Source organism: Ramularia collo-cygni (genome assembly GCF_900074925.1).
Source record: "Ramularia collo-cygni strain URUG2 genome assembly, contig: RCC_scaffold06, whole genome shotgun sequence".
Lineage (NCBI taxonomy): Eukaryota > Fungi > Ascomycota > Dothideomycetes > Mycosphaerellales > Mycosphaerellaceae > Ramularia > Ramularia collo-cygni.
Window position 1 is genome coordinate 933,936 of NW_019716260.1, and position 17,310 is coordinate 951,245.

Sequence of the window (17,310 nt, forward strand, 5' to 3'; positions counted from 1 at the left end):
AGCTTCGATTGAGGTGAATGTTCAAACTTCTTGGGAAACGGTCTCGCCGAATCATCAACCAGCCAAAATCATGAGGACCGAGACATTATTCTTATCAACTGCAGGACCATTGCAGTATGGACAGTAGTCCCGGACTTCACGCAGCAAAACGTCAAAAGCGGCGGGCTGTGGCGTATGTGATGCATCGACGCCGCCCGTTCGCCATCGGCTGACGACAGGCCAGTTGCGATCGATGCCACTCGCATAAGATAAAGTGCTCCGGGGAGCTGCCATGCCAAGGATGCATATCTGCGAGAGTAGACACCGAATGCCGCTATCGTCCGAGGGACAGAAACATCACAATCCCGGAGAGTACATTAGAGAAGCTCGAAGCCGAGATACGCGACCTCAAGGCTGAGACACGCGACCTCAAGGCTCAGGCGGCATCCAGATCGCCCATCACAGAAGCGAGCACGTATGAGCCGCGTTTTGCCGCCCGAGAAGAACATTCCACTGACCATACGACCGTCGAACCCTTCCCAAACCCGCTGCTGGATGCTCAGCATGGCCTCTTCTCCGATCAGGCATCATCCGAACCAGTCTTCGTAGGCGAGGCCGCGTGCACTGCTTTTGGAGACCGGCTTCTCCAATGCGTATCGATGGACCCTACTCAAATTTCATCCAATACGATTCCCGATCATGTCGTTCATCCTGTGTTCAATCGCTGTATGAACGCCGCATTCCAGCTCCCCAATAGAGCCCAGGCTATATTGCTAGTCCGCAGAGTAGATCGATTTATCGGAAGCAACTATCACCTAATGCTGAAGAAGTTATTCTTTGAGCGATTCGACAGAATCTACAACTCGAAGCAGGCACCGGATGTAGCCTGGGCCTGCCATCTATTCGCTTTGCTCGCTTTGGGTGAGCTGTACTCCAATTGCAAGTCAAATCCTGAAGATGACAAGATTCCTGGAATGTCATGGTTCATCTTGTCGATCCGGCTCTTGCAAGACCTGTATGAGGAGGCCTCCCTCGAACAGGTCCAGATCTTGATACTATTGGTGAGTTTCCATACTTTAAAACGTCTGCACCTTTTGACTGACAGACGTAGTCCCACTATGCCAATGCTCTAGGTAGAGTCAAGACTTCGCATGTGTATTGTGGCATTGCTATGAGGCTCGCTATTGGACTAGGTCTACATCGGACTCAATCTGGAGCAAGTACCATGGATCCGATCCATAGGGAACACCGGAGGAGAACATGTAAGTGAGGTTGAGAAGAGTGAAGGCTCGCCTCGCTCGTCTTCTTTCGCAGGAGACAGCTGACGATTTCGCAATTTCCAGGGTGGACACTGTATCTTTTCGACAGACTTACTTCTTCCAAGCTGGGTTATCCGCTAGCAATACAAGACAGCGACATTGACGTCGAGTTACCGTCTATGAATGGACTTTCTGCCAGCGAACAGGAAGAGTTCAGTGATCCCGTGCATCTAGTGGCACATGTCAAGCTAGCTAGGATAACAGGCAGTATATGTGAGTACCCGACTTCGATCTCAATTAACAGGCATGTTGAGCGAGAAAAGAGCTGCGCACCGATTATGCAGTGACTTGCATGGAGGCTATGCGCTGAAGTTAATGCGATCCGCGCTGACCATTTCTCAGTAACTGACATCTACTGCCCGCCAAATCACAGCAAGATCAGTTTTGTTTCACGCGTGCATCGTGTTCTCAACGACTTGARGCGCTGGGACGATGAGTTGCCCCCGAGACTTCGTTTCCACGCCGAGGAACCTCCTCGAGATCTCTACACTCTACACATGCACTATCACCTGTGCATAATTCAAACCACGAGGCCCATCCTTCTCCATATCTTTAAGACAAGGCATCAGGCCACTAGGTGAGTTGACGAAACAACGCTCAAAGCTTATTTCATTTGCCGTCAGAGCATWGCCTGTGTTTTTGCAGTGGCTGACGTCTTTCTTCCATCAGGGATGCTATCGACCACACTCAGAAATTCTCTCAGACGACTCACGCGTTAGCTGATAGCTGCATCCAAGCAGCTCGCACCACCAATCAACTGCTCTCGAAGCTGTTTGTGGAAGGGAACCTTGYGGTCTTTGGCTACTTTGACGCACACTACATCTTTTCATCTACATTAATACTCATCATTGCCGCAGTGATGGAGCCCACAGCCGCCATTTCCGACGCTGTACAGATGGCGTTCAACCTCCTCACAGCTCAGGCAGGCAGCGGAAATGTCTCGGCGAAAGACTACTTGACTCGACTACAGAACATTCGATCGACCGTCGGCGCTGCTCGTAGGGAAGCCGAGAGAAGGAAGGTGACTGCAGCTACACTGCAGCGTATGAGTTACGCTGGGCAGCAGGAACCTCCCCCTGAAACCTCTATAAACTCAGCGGATGAGTTTCTCGGGGAACAAATCGACTGGAATCTGGCCGAGACATTGTTGAATGGAGAGAATATCTCCGGCGAGGGTCCGCTTGGGAACCCATTCATTGAGACTTTTCTCGCCGAGAAGGCTTTCGAATGGCCTGGAGCATCGCCTGAACAAGACTTTCTTCGAGATTTCGCTCGCGAGCTTGAAGACGAGTACATATTTGGTGCATGATAAAGGGACAGACTACAGGTAGTCATTGGCCAGAGCTGGTAATTCGTGGTTGTGTTACGACGCTGCCTCCTGCCAGCGAGTCTGACTTCAGCAAGCAATATTCACTTCAACCTACCTTACCTCCTTCTCAGAACCTTTGACCGCCGACCGGTCGCTTTCATTGATCGGCTTGGCTTCCTTGGCTTGCCCAAGGAAGCCAAGCCCTAGAAAGTAGGTACCAAGGGTAGGCACAACACGCACGGAAGGAATGAACGTAGGAGCGCCCGAGAATGAGGCAGACTTCAACGAGGTTCCCGCAAGAATTTCGCCCTCTCGCATTCACATACCATCTGACCAGGCCTTTGGTTGTGCTTTTTTGCGACGTTCAAAATCACGTCCCAGCGAGTCCCAAAAGATGTACGCTGCAGACTAAATCCTGGCATACGCATCCTTCGATCGACCTTGAACCGATGTTGGAAATGCAAATGTTAGGAGGTACTACGTTGTCCATCATCTGCTCTCAGGGCCGAGGATCCGCCAAGTCAGATGCCAAGGTCGATCTACAATATACCCCAGAGTACCGGATAAATGCGAACCTCGATGACGCTGTATTCTTCCGTATATAGGCACAACGCTCCAATGATYTWKKKWKWAAYGAKWMRSYKASMMCCGASATCTACACTATGGGGCACAGATGAGGGGTCATTTTACTACTCACTGGCCCATGGCCTTGGCCCCGGCTGATGTGGGTTCCAATGCCACAACATATTAAAGCAAGGTCGGCTCCTTCCAGATGGAGTCCGAAAGTGTCGCAGYCTCGCTTGTGGTTTTGACATGGTTGGGTTGAAACATCTTCTTGTGGCTTCTGGCTACATTGCCTCGTCGTTGGCTGTTGATATCGTGGTTAGCTCTGCTGGTGGCAATGTAACTGGAGCTAAGGGACACCCTTATGGATATGGCTTCCTTCACGAGGTTTGTTGAAGTATGCTTGTATTGAAAAGCACGAGCTAAATCATGTCGTAGGACATCAATAACAGCGGAGATGGCGGTATCTACGCAGAGCTCATCCGCAATAGAGCTTTCCAGGCCACAGGAAACTACACAGTTTTGTTGGATGGGTATTTTCCCGTAAACAATGCCAATTTGAGTATCCAGTCTCTGGAAACACCGCTCTCCGATGCCCTCCCAAATTCAATACGAGTTGCAGCAGGAAACGGGACGGGCGCCGTTGGCTTCAAGAATGACGGCTACTGGGGCATGAGTGTCAAGCAACAGAAGTACACGGGATCCTTCTGGGTTCGTGGTGCTTACACCGGCCAATTCACTGCATCTCTCCAATCAAACTTGACACAAGACGTCTTTGGATCCGTTCAGATCGCATCCAAAGCCGTTGCCGACGATTGGATAGAGCATGAGTTCGAGCTCGTCCCAGAACGAGATGCTCCAAATTCAAACAACACCTTCACGTTGACCTTCGATCCCACTGTACGTCCGCCCCCCGGCGATTTATCGTCGTATCGAATACTGATTACTTTCTAGCTTGCATCGACTGGATTCCTTGATTTCAACCTCATTAGTTTATTCCCGCCGACCTACAAAAATCGCAAGAACGGGTTGAGAATTGACATCGCCGAGGCTCTCGAAGAGATCAATCCGACATTCATTCGTTTCCCGGGTGGCAACATGCTTGAAGGAGCTACGAATGAAACTTGGTGGGATTGGAAAGACTCAATCGGTCCCCTCCGATATAGACCAGGTAAGCTTGAGCTATACTCGTAGGAATGGTATTCTCACTGACGTGGCAAGGCTTCGCCGGTGTATGGGATTATCAACAGACTCACGGTTTAGGATTGATGGAATACCTCGAATGGGCGGAGGACATGGGCTGCCACATCAGTAAGTCATGCTGGTCAAACTATGATCTACTACCCACTGACAAGTTCACTCACAGTCCTTGGTGTCTGGGCGGGACTCGCGCTAAATGGCGACACCACACCTCAACGAGATTTACAATTCTTCATCGACGATGCTCTAAACCAGATCGAATTCATCCGCGGGCCAGTCAACTCGACATGGGGCGCCCGGCGTGCCGAGTTGGGCCACCCAGAACCATTTGAGCTGGAGTATGTCGAGGTCGGCAATGAAGATTGGCTAGCAGGATATCCCGGAGGTTGGGCCAGCTACAGAGCCTACCGCTTCCCCATGTTCTACAACGCTTTGACCGAAGCATATCCGGATATCCAAGTCATATCATCGAGCGCCTCCTCTGACCCAGGCGCAGGTGCAACACCTGGAGAATTCCAATACCAAGATAACAATGAGGGACTCGTCTTCCCTCTAGGCGCTATTGGAGACTATCACCCATATCGTGAGCCCGATGAATTGGTCGAGGAGTTCAATCGGTTCGATAACGATATCGGACACATCGTCGGCGAAGTTGCGGCCTCGCATCCCAATGGTAAGATTGTAAAGGACAGAAAGGTATACGCGGTAGTTCGAAAGTATCTCTCGAGCTACACCGTGCCTCTGTCCGCATGGTAAACGTCTTCGAGACATAGCTAATCCTTCGCTCTATAGGTGGTACCCGCTGGGATGGTGGTCTATACGCATTCCCATGGTGGATTGGTGCAGTGGGCGAAGCAGTCTCCCTAATAGGTTACGAGCGCAACTCGGATCGCATCCCCGCCACATTCTACGCCCCTGTAATTCGCAACACCAACCGCTGGCAGTGGGCCGTGACACTCCTTCAGAATGACGCCAGTACGACGACGCGCTCAGTCAGCTGGTATGTCTGGTCTCTGCTCGCTCATCACCCAATCACGCACACTTTACCTGCGACGGCGGATTTCGGTCCACTCTRCTATGGCGCTGGTAAGGATGAATCAAGAAATGCCATGGTGTGGAAGGGCGCGGTCTTCAATACCACGGATAGTCAGGATGTTCCGGTGTCTGTCAAATTTGAGGGCGTTCAACCTGGTACACAAGCCGCTCTGACTGTCCTGACTAACCCCGGTGGCGACCCGTATGCTGTCAATGATCCTGCGACGGGCATCAATGYGGTGGACATCAACACCCAGATCATTACTGCGAGCGGAGAAGGCTCGTTTGAATTTAGCATGCCAGAATTGAGCGTGGGAGTTCTGGACACGGATGTTGATGCCAAACAGATCGGGCACAGTGGGACTGGGACGGCGCCGGCATACAGTCCAGTGAAGAGAAGAGCATCGGGAAGAGCGTTCGAGTTCAGAAGCTAGACTATGAAATCGACAAACTCTGTAGGCTGAAATAGCTGCATACTTGGAAAGTAGACAAAACAGACCGCTCTAATCCTCCATATCCCGCTATGAGGCTAGTTTCTTTCCCGTTCCGCCAACATCTTGCTCAACTCCCTGGACGTTCTCAGCTTCCGCTCTCTCATAATGACAATCTGTATGAACATCTGCTTATGGACTTTCCACATGTCTTCATTGAGATATGCACCAAATTTATACCCCATCACATCATTCCAGCGGCGCATCCTCTTCCCAGCTCCTTGAGGCAGCACATATATGTGGAATTGGCACTTGAAATCCTGGACCAATTCGTCCAAAGTGCGCGATGTCTCCAACGGGGCCTCAAATCTTGAACCTCCAAAGAAATCGCGGACCTCCTGAAGGGTTTCTGTGGATTGCAGGCCGACTTGATAGTTTACACGCAGCTCTAAGCCATTCATGGCACCATCTATGTCCACGAAGTCGACAACAGCCGTGCATTCGCCCGCTTCCAGCTTCCGAATATCACAAGGTCGCGTGGTGATCGTCTTGGCACGGAACGGCTTGACAGGAGCATCTCGAGGTCTTTCGTTTGGGTTGACTTCGTCCCATGGAAGGAGCAGAGAGCTCTCCATTTGTGCCGGATTCAGGGTGGCGAAGAAAGGATCTACTGCCAGTCCGATGCCTTGCAATTGGTTGAGCACTTGAGGCCTCGTATAGCTGCCTGTCAGGATGCCGTTGATGTTCCAGGACCGTACCGCGAGATATCGAATAGGCTTGGGCTCTCGCTGAATCTCCGCGACGACCACGTAGATCATGTCGATCAAATCGTCCTCCTCTCTCACATCGCTATACTTGGGCAGCGTTCCAATTCTGATGTATTTGTAGGCTTCTCGAATGGTAGAGCTAGTTGTCATGGGAGCTGGAGTGATTGCTGGAGTTATTGCTGCTGTTATCTCAGCTGTCTTCGCCACCTGTCGGGGGCCATCGGCTGGTGCTGAAGCCGGTGCTTGCTCTGGCTTTCTCGTACTCATCGGCAGACCAAGAGGGTCTTCATCTTGTCGGCTTGACTGCTTGACGACCATTTCGGGACTTGGATGTCYGAATATGGGAGTGATGAGGCTGGTTGAGGCCTCGTTTTGTAGGCGACGGGGCGAAGTGAGCATAAAAGAAGGGGTTCGTTTGCTGGTAAAAGGGATGAAAGCGACCAACAACAAGGAGCTCGTCCCAGGTGAGCATTCCAGAGAGTTCTTTTGGGGTGTGGGTTGTAGCAAAGTGATTATGTGGCTTCAAGATGAAGCGCCGACAAACGGCGTTCATCGCAGCCTAAGGWTGTTTCGTCAGCGCTGTCGCTATGATGATTACACATCAGGATAGCCGTCGATATGAGGAGTATCCATCTGCATACTACATCATCAATCATGCCCATAGCGTCTTGAGGCCTCGCTCTCTGCACACTTGTCGTTTCTAGGCCTGCTAGAGTTATTGCTACTAGCAGAGTGGTCCGTTAATCAATCGATGGCCTTCTTCCATGTGTTGTTGAGCTTGTTGCGGTGAACTTGGTACACCTGCTCGTTATCCTTGATTCGAACGTTGGAGAGAATCTCCTTATCGATGTCAAGGCTAAGCGCCTCGATGGTGCCGTTCGATCCATTCTCCCATGGTCCGCCAGCAATTGCTTCTGACGTGGCCGGTGGGATGGCAGTTCAGGGCGCTGTCTTTGATGGAAATTACTCATATCAACAGCTCTGGGTTTCGTAATGAGTGGCCAGTAGTCGACCATCATGGGAGACGATTCACCAATCCAGCCCTATTCGATCATTCCTTCGTCATCAGCCCTCCTTTCTGCCTCGTTCGCAGTGAATCGAATCAGCTAAGTGAAAGTAGTGTCCCTTGCGCTTCTTCTTGACATCGTCTGCTGTCCGACATATGACCTTGTTGAGTCGTTCCGCAAGGTCTTTAAAAGAGGGATTCTCATCTGCCAGCTTGGCTTTGGTTGGCGACGTATCAGTATCCTCTGGTCCAACAGGTAGTCCGTCTTCATCGCCATCCTCCGCATTATACCGATTTCCCCCTTGTTACAGGCATTCGATCATCCAGGGATGTCCATCGATTATTACAGCCCTCCAAACTGCCTTCTGAGGCAACACGGTGAAGTCAGCCAATCCAGATGCGATTCTTCGGAACTTCTCAATGACAGTCTCGGCCAGATCCCTGATCAGAATAGTCATGGTGGGGACGAACAGCAAACTCCAGAAAACGAACAACGGTCCACAAGCGTTGCTRAGTGGCGAGAGGTCTCCCTGTCCGATAATAGGTAAGTAGTGAAACATGTCTTCTAACCCTACTGTGAGTATAGACATGTGAAATATCTCGCGTGACTTATCCAGGCCTTGACAACATATTCCCAACAACGAACGGTACGTGAAACAGTGTGTATGAATGATTGTGTGTGAGAGTCGACTTGCTGTCGATTCTTCTAAGGTGGCAGGCATCGTGCCTTCCCCAACAAGTCTGCAGCCTGGCTGGCGTCTGCACCGCACCTACGCCGCGAAAAAGATTCATTATTGTACGAGGGAAGAACAGCATTCACGAGCCTGACCGCAACGTCCAGTTCGAAGTGATCGCGCGTACATGACTGCGTTGATGAATGTGTGAATGCAAATGTGGGTTCAACTGCGATGATCGATATGGTGACGTTGAAGTCAAAGGACGGGGTAGGGTTAGGGTTGGGGTAGTGTATCATCTCCAACGCAGGTCGGTCTTGAGGCCAATCGTCGGTGATCGAACCCTTTTGCATACATCTCGATGCTCAAGGTCATTGTCATAAGTGCCTGTGGGCTGTGGGGTTGCCAATCGACGTTAACGAAACCATTGAGCAGCTACAGCAGCAATGCCAGCGATGRTGAAAACATCATAAGTCAAAGTGTCATTATTCAGTAGAGATCGTCTATTGCAACACTCCCCACAGACAGACCACCCATCCCATCTATATAAACCCCCGCTCATCAGGCTGAACGTCCCTCGCCCCTTTCGAAGACCGACTATAAGAATCAATAAACTCCCCCTCCTCAAGCACCGAAGTACGAAACCAATCCTCCTGACTACCCCATCTCTCCCGATCATCATCTTCATCAGTAGCACGCGAATAAATTGAAGACGCGACCCGATATCCCTCAGGCTTGGATGTCGTGGGACGAAGAGGTGCCGGTGGCGTTATCGGAGCCGCCGGATTCAGCAAAGTCTTTGTGTCATCCGCGTGGAAACTCTGCTGAGCTCGTCCAAAGAAATCTACAGATGGTATGTACCGCGTCGGCAGCTTTGTTGGAGGCGCTTGCTCGGGAGTAGGAGCGGCGACACTAGCTCCTGGCGGCGGCGGCGGTGGCGGTGATTTAGCAATCGGTGGGAATCGTTTCCGAATCGTCTTGATAGACTGCGTATCCGAGCCCTCATCTTCATCTTTATCGCTCATTAGCCGTGCTGTATCAGCAATGTGACTCTCCTGCGTTTCGGACCGCGCAGGTCTCAGCGGCATCCGTGTCTGAGCCACAAAGTCATCGATGTAAGCTCTCTTCCCTGGCGCGTCGCTTGTTCCCATGGCATTCCTGAGTTTGACGCCACATTCCCACATGGCTTTTACCACTCCTTCGGTTTGATCTTCTCGCTCAACCGAGGCGGCAATCCACTTTTCAAACCATTGGATTCGCTTGCTCTTCTTCCAATTCGCGGGATCGAGACGTGCTATCACGCAACCGCCCAAAGCCACGATTCCGGGGACGTTGTTGGCGACTTCGACGAGTTTACAGGCTGCGCATTTGCTGTTTATGAAATTCCATCGAGTCCTAGAGTTGGGAAGTCTGCAGTAATCAAGTTGGAAGGCGGCGGGACTTTGCCAGACAGAGTTCATTTCTTCGAGAAGAGCGAGAGTCTTTCTGTCTAACCAACTTGTCTTTTCGACTGGCGCCCAGTGGAAGAGAGMTTCGGGCGTAACCTCATTCTGCATGAAGGTGAGAATGCTTGTGATGGGGAGGGAGTTCAACTTATTGTGCACGGAGCAGAATGTGGAGAGTATGGCTAGTTTACTTCGCAGGTGAGATGGTAGTTCACTGATCTTCTTGCGGGTGCTGGACTCGTATGCCGCATACGTAGGTGATGTAGGTGCTGGCTTCGGTCCGAACAAGGGTGCTAATAGTGAGATATCGCTGCTTCTCAAATCAGTGTACTGCTGGGGAGGAAAGTTTTGGTGGTGGTGATGTCGGCGTGGCGGGCCGTGCGAGGACGGCATGTTACTGAGTATGGAGCCTATCGCTCGTGGGTATGACAGCTGTTRGTGACTGCCTGCAGCCGGGCAGTATCGATTAGATGGTCAGCGGTATGCAAAAGAGCCGAAAAGGGATCGAAGTGTGCCGAGACCTGTGGCAAGAGCTGATAATAATGTATGTCTTCTTAATGCGTATGGTGTTACAGACAAGACATTAGATAGGTGTAGACAAAAGGATGTCTCACATGAGGGACTGCTTTGTTCTCCGCTTCCTGATGGGAAGACGTGCTGCAATAACGATGCTTTGTTCTCCGACTCCTGATATGAAGATGTGCCGCAATAGGGATGCTTTGTATTAAACAAAGGAGTGCGAATTATGCCGTGGGCTGTAGCTAGACGGAACGCTTGAACGCTACTCAATGAGGTGTTTTGATGTGGTTGTTTCGTGGAATAGTAAAGTCGTTGGCATGATTGCGTCGACTCATGATCGCACACGGCTTCCTGTCCTGCTCGCAACGGACCGGGAGGTAGGTTTGGTGCACAGGAAGCATGTAAAGTTTCCGGGCATCGCTGTAGGATTGCACACGGTATGAAGATACTGCGTACATGAGATGCACTGTATAAGGGCTTGGTCACGATCGGTGGTGTAGCCGCATTGACATCTGATGGGTAAAGTAGGTGGTGCTGGCTGTGCTGGCTGGACGGGTGGGTACTGTAGATCTGAATACTGGTGCGTGGGCGAAACACTGGTCTGCTGTTCCATCGACATGATGCTCCATCGTCTGTTGTAATCTTGAATGGTGTTGGGATTCCAGTCCGGAATCTGGCTAAGCTCATMTGCGTCGCCACGGGATTGACGGTCGTCCGATGGAGTATCCTACTTGGTAGATTAGCGTGTGATCCTCAACGTCATCTTGCTAGAGAACCGACCATGGGGCATGTGTCTATCGATGAAGCTGTGATGCGTCTGCTGGAATTCCGACTGGGATTTTTCTTTCGTAGGCTGCCTCCTTTTCGCAGTTGTGCCACGGCGGCGATGGACGCTCTCGATGGCGTGACCTGACGGGACGAATGTTAGTACATGTCATTGCGCAGAAGGTAGGAATGAAAAGGGATTAGGGCGTTCAAAACTCACCCTCATCGACGCTGAGCTCGACGAACGCTGTAAACGGAGACCATCAAGATTTTCAATGGGAGGATCGAGCCTGGCCGTCTTGGGCTTTCTCTCCTCCCCTCTAGAAAAGCTAAAGGACGCACTGCAGCTCATGCTGTCGCCATCATCCTCCGATTCACTATCACTGGAGTCACTGTCGAACAGGCCAGGATATCTCTCACGCACTGACTTGGTCGGACTGTCGTCTACACGCTGCGTGACTGTGCTCGCTCGACCGCTCTCGTCGACCGTAAGGACTACAGAGGCGCGAGGCCTCAACTGCTTTGTTTCCGAGATGGACCCAAGCAAGGGTTTTCCGATTCGTTTGAGCGGCGATGCGGTGCGTGGAACCGAAAGCATGCTAGTACTCCTCCCTAGAGACTCTGAAATAGGTGTCGCTCTGTTGCGAGCGGTCGCTGTTGTATTACTCCTTCGTAGTCCATTGTTGGAGGCAGTGTCGGTGGAGGAGAGTGTTTCGGAGCGTTGCCGCTMTGCCATGCCACTGTCCTTGCGGTTGGTCTCTGTCTTCGAGGCGCTTCCAYGTTGCTTACTTGCACGACCAACAGACTGCACGATTGGACGAATGGGCGAGCTATACACCAATGACGGATCCACCGAGGCCGTAGTCATGACTGGAGCCTGAGTATGGGTTTGGCCAGTCGAGTAGTGCCCGGCAGAGATTGGCCYTTGCATGGGTCCTTGGACTGGAAAGCTACCCATGGCAGGTGTATCGAAAGCATTCCTCGGCGTGTTGCTTTGTGTCGTCGATTCAGCTGCCCAGCTCATTGATGTAGAGGAGATCGGTGCGAACGGGTCGTCTAGGCTTGGCTGTTGGTTGTACATGGTTGGACTGGCGGTAGATCCCCATAGAAGCTGAGTCTGTGGAAAGACAGGGACAGAGGCTGGTCCCAGATTGCCGAACTGGTACACATCGGGAGAGAATTGAAGCTGCGGGTATTGCATAGGAGCTTGCTGAGTTGCAGATGCATTCTGGCTAGAGCTGTACACCTGTTGCGGTGTCATGAACCTCCGGGTGGCAATTGTGGAAGGAGTACCGAATGCAACTTCCCGCGGCTGCGTTTTCTTTGCAGAACTTCCTCGAGTGGGCGGTGGTGTCTGGATCTGGGACGAATCGAATGACAAGGCCATTGCAGGCTGCATTTGCGACACTTGAGTTTGAGCGAAAGCTGGGCTCGAGACGGCTGCAGACTGGCCGTATCCAGCGTGCACGGGAAGCGGCATTATTTGCCCACCTGCAGCTCCTCCTTGCATGCCCGCATAAAAGTTGTTTCTTATGGTATCCAGTGACATGTGCTGGCCTTGTATTGGCGTCATGGTGGCATAGTCAGGCTGGCGAGGAGTGGTATAGCTCGGTATTTGTGGTGTGCTAAAGGCATCTTGAAAGTGAGACGGAAAGGTTCCAGTCTTTGGTGTGTGAAAGACATTGTTGTGCGCGAACGAGGCCGAGGTGGGAGTTGCGGTGGGACTGGGGAAGTTCCAGTCGATGGCTCTGACGAGGAGAAGAGAGAGGGTCAGTGGACGAGGCAAGACGATGGCAATGCATCACCCATGTCTTACCCATTGTAGGTCTGATCAAACGCCATGGCGAGGTGGATGTGCTCTTCGACAGCCCTGGCAGATTCTGCAGTACCCCTTGGGCAACTTTCCTTCCAATTGCTCAAGCCTGTTGCATCCTGTTCGGGGGGATAGATCTTGCAAAGAAGAAGTGGCCGGTGTGGGCGGGCCGGCTAGTGGTATACTGCGGGCGACTTAGGCAGCAAGCGTCGAACAGGTGCGGTGGTGAAGGGTGTGGAGCAGCAATGCAGATGGACGAGCATGTACATACAATACAGTACAGTAATAAGGTATTGTACGACTTGACCACAATCCTTACCACGTTCCAGCACGGCACCGTCCGCCGACGGATCGAAGCGGTACAAACGAGAGTGCGGTAGAGCTCCTCGCGACCAGATTATTTCCAGGGCTGCAGGTGCCTGACAGAGACGGCGTCGGATTGCACTGCATTCATTGGAAGAAGGCCTAGACTTGCCGRGCCGAGCAAGGAACCAAAGTCAGAAGATATCTGTGCTGTACCAGGCTTGGAAAGCGTCGAGGGAGCCATGACATGACATGGCATTCCTCTCCCCCATTGAAGGTTGGCGTGGAGATTCCAGTGCCCGAGGGCGGGAATGTTCTGCGCAACGGCCGATCCCCGTTGGTGGCACCACGCTCTGCTCTGCTCTGCTCCTTCCTGCCTTGCTCTGCTCGGCGATTCAGTGGCCAGCGCGGTTTGCCACGTACCTTAGCAGGCAGGCGGGCAGTGCCTGTTCAATAATGAAGCGAATGGAAGCAATTGGTGGTGCGCATGCCATTTCGAGACACGGGCATGCCTGTTAGACCCCCGAATCTTGATCAACTGGATCTCACCAAATCTTGCCCTAGTGAACGAGTCAATAGCCTCCGGCCAATCGTGACGGTCGCTGCTCAAGCTATACCTGAAACCGCCTCTCGCCGGACGCCGTGCATTTGACCTTCAGCCGGCAACGCTTGCCACAATTGATTCAGTGAATTGATTCAGGTGTTGCGTCACTTCTGGCGTGGAGTCTTGTTCAAATCATGCCTGGTTGCCAATCTCCGGCCCTCTCGTGTACATCATCATCATCGTTGTTGGGAATGTCATTCACAGATCCAGATCTGGAGCCATGTTGCAAGGGCACTCCGAGATGCCGGGTCAGGGGGCCTGGGCGCCGGCAATCTCATCGCGTGCTCGTTACCCGAAGAGGGGCACGTATTATGGGCTTTTACACTCGTAAACAACCTTATCTTTCAACATGTCGCTTAGTTCCTGGATTCGGCCTCAATCCTATCATATGTAGCTGAACCAGACGGGAGCGAGGACTTGTGATACTAATTCGACCTCAACTATCTAACGATAAAGTGAWATATAGAATCATGGAAGAGGGAATCAAGACATTTAGTGGTGGTCAGCATAAGAGCTTACTAGGCATTGTAATCCTCTATACAACCCTTAAAGCACAGCATGTGTAAGGTTTCTAGGTTGATTTCTTTCGCTCCCTTTCTTCTAGCACCGAGATCTCTAACAATTTGACTTTCCAACCCAGCGTCATCGTTGCGCTGTGCCTTTAGACCACGCAAAGGTAAGATAGGAGAAGCGATTACAATAACGCCCATCACAAACTTCCGCGATCCTGTCWGTCTCCATCTCGTCTTGTTCGTTATTATATTGTAATCATTTCAAGATGTACCGAACAATCTCAAACCCTCGATACAAGAGATACATTCAGCCTTTCTGTCAATACTTGAACTCTCTCTCCTACGCTCGTAAACATTGAAAACCCATCAACGGTTCGGATATGACGGCTCTGAGCCCCGTTCGTGCTGTCACAGTTACATACCATACATACATACACATGCACACATGGCGATTATCGACGACCTCGAGGCGGGATCGCAATTCCAGCAAGTCCGAGGCGTGTTCCCATGCGAGAGATCCGGGGGCCCAAAGGAAGAAAGTCTGGTAGCTTTGAAGCCTCCTTCGTGTGTGCTTCGTGTGTGTGTGTGTGTGTGTGTGTGTGTGTGTGTGTGTGTGTGTGCATGTACACTAGAGTTCCACCATTCACGATCGTGCCCGGATGTGTGTCTCGCAAACGCCACATTGAACCGAGAAATCTGCATGTTGATGAGAGTCCGAGGAAAAGTGATACTCGGGTCAGTTACGCCAAAGGAAGCCGCACCTGGCGTACATAAGCCGTTCACGGAATAGATATACACGCCATGATAAAAACTATGCTTCAGTTTGCGAACATGACACTCCAAGGGGCTGGAATATACAGCCTGAAACGCTCACACCAACTTTTCAGGTCCTCCAGACGCAGTCGTTTCCCGTTGCTCGGCTTGCAGCAGACGTTTCTGCTCAGCCTCGACCTTCTTCCTCTTCAATTCCTGGCACCACTTGCTATTGGCTCGGATCTTGGCTCCGTATCGGAGGAAAATGAACGGAACGACACCCATAACCAAAGAAAGGAACCCGAGCAAACTGCACGCCCACGCGATCCCAACCGTGCTATACATGGGTCGAGCCGTGAATGGGAGCACCACGGCGAAGATGCTCCGAGAACACGAGGCGGCTCCGAGGGCACTGGCTGCGAAGTCCTCATATGCATCGACCATGTAATTGACAAGTGCCATGAAGATCAATAGAAAGCCGATTCCGAATGGCAGCGCTGATAGAATCGGAACGATCCAGTGAATTTCTGCCTTGGCGGTGTAGCCAAGCCAGAATAGGCTGACAACAAACAATGGCGCCCCTAAACATGCTATAGGAAGTCGAATGTATTCTTCGACTTGTGACCATGCTGGTGGAGGATCCTTTGCCCGGTTTACTGCAAGGTGATGTTCCCTGTCGTGTGTCAGTCAGTATGCTATGCTCAGGCGTATCGGCGGGGAATCTACTCACCAGTAGAGGTAGATGAGGACAGCAAACATTGAACCGACACCTATTGGCAGGAAGGCTAGTCCTTGCTGTCCAGCATTGAAGCCATAGGTCCCGCCGTAGATTATGGGAAAGGCTTGGAAGAACACTTTGCACCACAATGTCAGCCACTGGCCCGAAGGTGCCTCTCACAACACCTACGATAAAAGATGGCGTATGCGACGCTGAGATAAAGGCAGCTGAAGAGCACAATCCATTCGAAGAGGAACATTCTGACCGGCCGAGTGAGGACCACGGTCACGAACTCTTGCCAGCTTTGATTCTCGACTTCTATAGGAGCGACGATGTTTGGGTTTCCAGTCTTCCTTCTGAGTGTGGCTGCCTTCTTCTTGAGTAAAATCGGGCCATAGGTTTCGGGCAAGAATAGCACAAAAGGGAATGTCACACCCGCAATGATCAGAGCACACCAATACGTCCATCTCCAATCGACGGTGGCGATGTAGCCACTGATGACCGGTCCTGTCACTGGTCCCCATGTGGTTGCTGCCATGAACAATGTAATGGCACGGCCTCTAGCCTTGGGAGTGGCGTAAATGTCAGCGTAAATACCTCCAATGGTAGACACCGGAGTTGATGCGGCGATGCCTGTGATTAAACGCATGATGACCAGTCCGGAGAAGGTGGGAGCCAGTGCGCAGCCAAGATGGAACAACGTGAAGACGGTGAAAGTTGTGAGGACCACCCACTTGCGACCATAGCTCTCAGAGAGTGGTGCAAATACTAGAGGGCCCAAGACGTAGCCAATGAGATAGATCGACACTGGCAAAACGAGCAGGGACTCATTGGTGATGCCAAAGTACTCTTGTGTCTGTTTGGAAGCACCAGATGGGATAGCTGACCCAACAGTCGAGTTGAAGACTAGCACCATGGAGGTGAGGAGCACATCTGAAACCACGCAGTCAGTGCCTGGATATGTGGGTCMACGAGGATGGCACTTACATGTCTTCTTCGGCTGCGTCCAGTTGTACGGGTTGCTTGGGTCGTCCTTTTCGAACGAAACCGTAATCTGTCGATCCGGGGTATRTTCGCTTGGACATGGTGATGCCAAATTTGGAGTTCTTGACTTGTCTGCTGATTCTGTCTCTGCTGCATCCTTTTCTGAATGGTGATCGGGGGACGGGACAGTGTGCCCAGAGCTGGTATTTGCACTCATGTTTACGCTCACGGATTGTACGAAAGTGCTGTAGGGCGCATCTCGTGCCTTTGAACCGGGAGCTTGCTTTTCTGCCTTGTTCCTCTCGATCAACTTGGTGGCGATTTAGCACAGAATTGATACAATCTGGTTGACATCAGTTTCGATGCAAAGTCTGAATCGTTAGAGGTTTAGCAGCAGTATTCGTGAACGAGTACAGCTTGCGAATTGGAAGCATCGATRTCATATCGAGTCATCGTATTTGGCTACATACAAACAGAGCACTTGCTACGTTTGTGAGTTCCAAGGAGGGCATGCGGCTAACCGCTTTATCTTATCTCCGCAGCCCGAGGTAGAGCGGAAGCCGTCGTGTGCGCTGAACGAATTGCAATCTAGTTGGCCCGCATGTCTCTT

At 51.6% G+C, this 17,310-nt stretch overlaps 6 protein-coding genes; 2 read left to right on the plus strand and 4 right to left on the minus strand.

Annotated features, from left to right (window-relative positions):
- Positions 1–116: 116 nt before the first annotated feature.
- Positions 117–2,607, plus strand: RCC_04722 (related to positive activator of transcription; the record flags this gene model as incomplete). XM_023769999.1 has 6 exons in its annotated part: positions 117–172; positions 224–1,040; positions 1,091–1,241; positions 1,323–1,511; positions 1,641–1,875; positions 1,968–2,607. 6 exons carry the CDS (start codon positions 117–119, stop codon positions 2,605–2,607), a joined length of 2,088 nt encoding a protein of 695 aa, XP_023625767.1.
- Positions 2,608–3,420: 813 nt separating this feature from the next.
- Positions 3,421–5,840, plus strand: RCC_04723 (related to alpha-L-arabinofuranosidase A precursor; the record flags this gene model as incomplete). XM_023770000.1 has 6 exons in its annotated part: positions 3,421–3,558; positions 3,610–4,071; positions 4,126–4,342; positions 4,393–4,482; positions 4,538–5,044; positions 5,164–5,840. 6 exons carry the CDS (start codon positions 3,421–3,423, stop codon positions 5,838–5,840), a joined length of 2,091 nt encoding a protein of 696 aa, XP_023625768.1.
- Positions 5,841–5,935: 95 nt separating this feature from the next.
- RCC_04724 (uncharacterized protein) lies at positions 5,936–6,922 on the minus strand (the record flags this gene model as incomplete). The annotated part of the gene is made up of 1 exon (XM_023770001.1): positions 5,936–6,922. One exon carries the CDS (start codon positions 6,920–6,922, stop codon positions 5,936–5,938), a length of 987 nt encoding a protein of 328 aa, XP_023625769.1.
- Positions 6,923–8,826: 1,904 nt separating this feature from the next.
- RCC_04725 (uncharacterized protein) lies at positions 8,827–10,122 on the minus strand (the record flags this gene model as incomplete). Its single annotated transcript, XM_023770002.1, has 1 exon — positions 8,827–10,122. One exon carries the CDS (start codon positions 10,120–10,122, stop codon positions 8,827–8,829), a length of 1,296 nt encoding a protein of 431 aa, XP_023625770.1.
- A 457-nt stretch (positions 10,123–10,579) lies between these two features.
- RCC_04726 (uncharacterized protein) lies at positions 10,580–12,855 on the minus strand (the record flags this gene model as incomplete). XM_023770003.1 has 4 exons in its annotated part: positions 10,580–10,975; positions 11,029–11,157; positions 11,234–12,761; positions 12,830–12,855. 4 exons carry the CDS (start codon positions 12,853–12,855, stop codon positions 10,580–10,582), a joined length of 2,079 nt encoding a protein of 692 aa, XP_023625771.1.
- Positions 12,856–15,115: 2,260 nt separating this feature from the next.
- Positions 15,116–16,917, minus strand: RCC_04727 (related to fluconazole resistance protein (FLU1); the record flags this gene model as incomplete). XM_023770004.1 has 4 exons in its annotated part: positions 15,116–15,671; positions 15,729–15,852; positions 15,906–16,649; positions 16,704–16,917. The coding sequence occupies 4 exons, from the start codon at positions 16,915–16,917 to the stop codon at positions 15,116–15,118; spliced, it is 1,638 nt and encodes a 545-aa protein (XP_023625772.1).
- Between the last annotated feature and the right edge of the window lie 393 nt (positions 16,918–17,310).